General features: G+C 43.5%; 1 protein-coding gene across 7 annotated transcripts in view; it reads right to left on the bottom strand.

Annotated features, from left to right (window-relative positions):
- Nucleotides 1–1,112: 1,112 nt before the first annotated feature.
- The window catches only part of LOC115298546 (zinc finger protein 75A), an 8,786-nt gene continuing 6,690 nt past the window's right edge, over nt 1,113–3,208 (bottom strand). For 6 of the 7 annotated variants that reach the window (XM_029947485.1, XM_029947483.1, XM_029947484.1 and 3 more), the window contains 2 exons: nt 2,830–2,940; nt 1,113–2,651 (listed from right to left, as the gene is read on the bottom strand). In XM_029947485.1, coding sequence (XP_029803345.1) covers nt 1,999–2,651; nt 2,830–2,940 — 764 coding nt within the window. In that variant the 3' untranslated portion in view covers nt 1,113–1,998. The remainder of the gene's footprint in view (nt 2,652–2,829; nt 2,941–3,208) is intronic. The other variant, XM_029947486.1, reaches the window with a different exon arrangement.

The raw sequence follows: 3,208 nt of genomic DNA, 5'->3' as shown, positions 1-3,208 counted from the left end.
AAGGATGAGGGTGTTGGGTAACAGCTATGCAGACGGGAGCTTCAGAGCTGGCTGTGCTTAAGAAATCTTATTTGGCGTAGTTCATCTTGGGAAAGAAAATAGTGTCTCTCTGAGGACGCCAGACCAACAGGTCAGGTGACTTACACCATAGAGCACTGAAGCCAAAGACCAAATCAGCTGAGGATTAGCACACCAGCAGTACACAAACGCATCTGCTTCCTAAGTGTGATCAGCTGCCCAGCACATCACTGGGGAGCAGGGAAAAGGGAAAAAATACACAGTGAGCACCTACTACTAGGCCAGGCTGTAGGGTGCACTTCCTTCACCAGCCCCTCTAACCCCTAGAATAACCCTGAGTTGAAACACAGTTTTCTCTCTTTCACAGAGAACATGGAGACTTAAGTGTCTCAGTAACCAGTCAAGCCACAGGAATGTTTTGTGACTAGAGATAGACACAACACAACGCCACCGAGCCTGGCCCTGGAGGGTTCACATACACACCCATCCTGCAAATCCTGCCTTCAGGCCTGACCAATGCAGCTAAGTGACAGCCAACAGTCCCACTAGTTATAGGGTCTAAACAGTCCCTGTACCTGAACCTTAACTTCTTCGGCTCAGGTCAGATCTCATGTTCATGGGTTCGAGCCCCACGTCGGGCTCTGTGCTGACAGCTAGCTCAGAGCCAGGAGTCTGCTTCCGGTTCTGTGTCTCCTTCTCTCTCTGACCCTCCCCCTCTCATGCTCTCTCTCTGTACCAAAAATAAATAAAACATTAAAAAAAAAGTTAAAAAAAAAACCAACAGAGACAAGCATACCCTGCCTGCTTAGTAACAGTTTCCAGTGTCAGACAATCAACCTGGATGTGGATTCGCCCATCCTTCCGTCCCAGTCAGCACCAGTCCCCAAACCCCTTCTCTTGGGGTCCCAATCTTCCGCCATACCCAGGGAAGCACACCCTGCCCACAGCACACCACCTAGTTGTCGTTTGTTCTTAAAAACAAAAGCCAAATTACAACGCAAATTAAAAAAAACCTGAGAAGTTCATCCTGAACTTCCATTAATTTTCTTTAGGCCTCAAGAAAGTGCTAACTTTTATGGTTCATCATACTGAGATTATACGAAACGGACTAGTTTCTTTTATTGCAGAAAATTCTTCCTTTTATGTCATACATAATTCATGGCTAAACATTCCAACCCGTTTTCATATGATCTCATTGGAGATTTTTTTTTAAACACCACCAATGAGGTATAAGATAGTGCATTATTAATTTATCTTGTAGATTTGCTAGTGGTGAAGTAAATAGCTTTTCATCACAGTAAAATTGGCGCTAAAAGAATTCAAGAGCTAAAGTTGCTAAAACGTTCAAGAAGGAACTCATATGATGTCCAACTTTGCGAACAGTGTCTGATGAAAAGGGAAGGGAAGAAAATCCAGTTTGGTTCTTGGAAAACTTGACAACAGAATTCACTTCTGCCCGACATGTGACTCTTAAAATTGGTAAACCCAGTACTTTGAAGGCAAAGGAATGCAAGTAAACAGGCAAGCTATTGCTTTCTCTTTTGGAAGACCATGATACAAATGTTTCTATTTATGTGTTTAAAAGTGGCTGGGAATTTAATGCAAAACCAACAGAATTTGCCCTCTGGGAACACAGAAGCCTGACTGAGCCATGGGTGCATCTCCTAATTGAAGCTGGATTTGGTACTTTGCCAGATACAACTGCAAAATGTTTCTCTAACCAAGAATGTTTTTTCAATACCTTTCTTACTAAGGAATTCCCGGAAGGTTATGTGTTAAAAACGTGAAGTAGTACAAAACGACTTACGGAGATCCCTGCAGAGTCAAACTTGATTCCTTTCTGTGAAATGTTTTTATCATCAATTTTTCCACCGACGAAGCGTTATTCATGCTTCCCGATTCTGTAGTTTTTCATGTATGTCAGGGTCAATCTCTACTTGGGGAATTTCTTCGTGCCGAGGGCACAAGATGAACTTGCAGTCAGCGGTGGAGTTTCTGGTGTCGCAGGAGGCTGGACCGCCTGCTGAAGTTCCTCCTGCACACGCTGCACGTGTACGGCTGCTCACCGGTGTGGGTTCTCCGGTGTTTTATCAGGTGGGAGTTCTGACTGAATTTTTTCCCACATTCGTGACACGTAAAGGGCTTCTCTCCAGTGTGAGTTCTTTGGTGTGTGTTTAGATTCGTATTTTGACTGAAGCTTTTCCCACACCAGGAGCATTTGTATGGTTTTATTCCTTGATGTGTTGTTAAGTGCTTATTAAGATCTGAACTCCATCTAAACTTCTTATCACACTGTTGACACTTAAATGGTTTCTCTTCAGTGTGAATTCTTTGGTGCTTAATAAGGTCAGAGCTAACTCTGAAGCTTTTCCCACATTCCTGGCATTTAAATGGCTTCTCTCCAGCACGAGCTTTCTTGTGAAGATCCATAAGTTTCAACAATTCTTGTTTCCAGCTTGAAAGTTTCTTTCTTTTCTTCACAGGAAAATCTCGATGCCACTTTCCTATCCTGTGTGTATCACCATGGTTTTCTTTGCCTGTTGTTTTCGGGGCAACTTTTGCTTGGGCCTTTATTTCTAAATCAGAAAGACATATAGGCTGGTGGTTTTCAGTGCCACTTTTGTGCTTTATTCCTGTCAGAACAAACACAACAGTCAAGCCCACTGTATGGCAGAGCAAAACAACTACAGAAACGGAGAGAAAAATCCAATGATTATTGACTTACAAAATGCAGATAAACAGAAGTTTAAATGTTAAACCCTGCAAAGGTTGCTATCAAGGCACACTGATCCTCTTTGCATGGTAATTTACCTGTAGGCAGCTCTCCAGGACTGTCCTTGAACTCTGTGGACCCTTGAACCCACGGCTCTTCCCCTTGCTCTAGATAAGAGATCACTTTAGGTTTGGGGAGCACAAATAAAGCTGTGAAACGGAAAAAATAAGATCAAAGACTGTCAGCTGGACAACGGTCCACCAACGCCATACTACTTCAGGCAAAGGGCAGCGTACAGTGCTTTAACCAAATGGTCAATGGATAGACTCTCATATCCGGTATCAGGTGAACACGATCCTCCATCTGGGGGTGGATACACAACATAAACACAGAAATATATCTAAGCTGGATCCACGGAAAGGTGAAGGAGCATGGGAAGCCATCCACAATGCCCCTCTTCTGCCAGCAAGATTACCC

The sequence above is a fragment of the Suricata suricatta genome, chromosome 8 (assembly GCF_006229205.1).
Source record: "Suricata suricatta isolate VVHF042 chromosome 8, meerkat_22Aug2017_6uvM2_HiC, whole genome shotgun sequence".
In the NCBI taxonomy this organism is placed as follows: domain Eukaryota; kingdom Metazoa; phylum Chordata; class Mammalia; order Carnivora; family Herpestidae; genus Suricata; species Suricata suricatta.
This window is presented reverse-complemented; position numbering and strand designations above follow the sequence as displayed.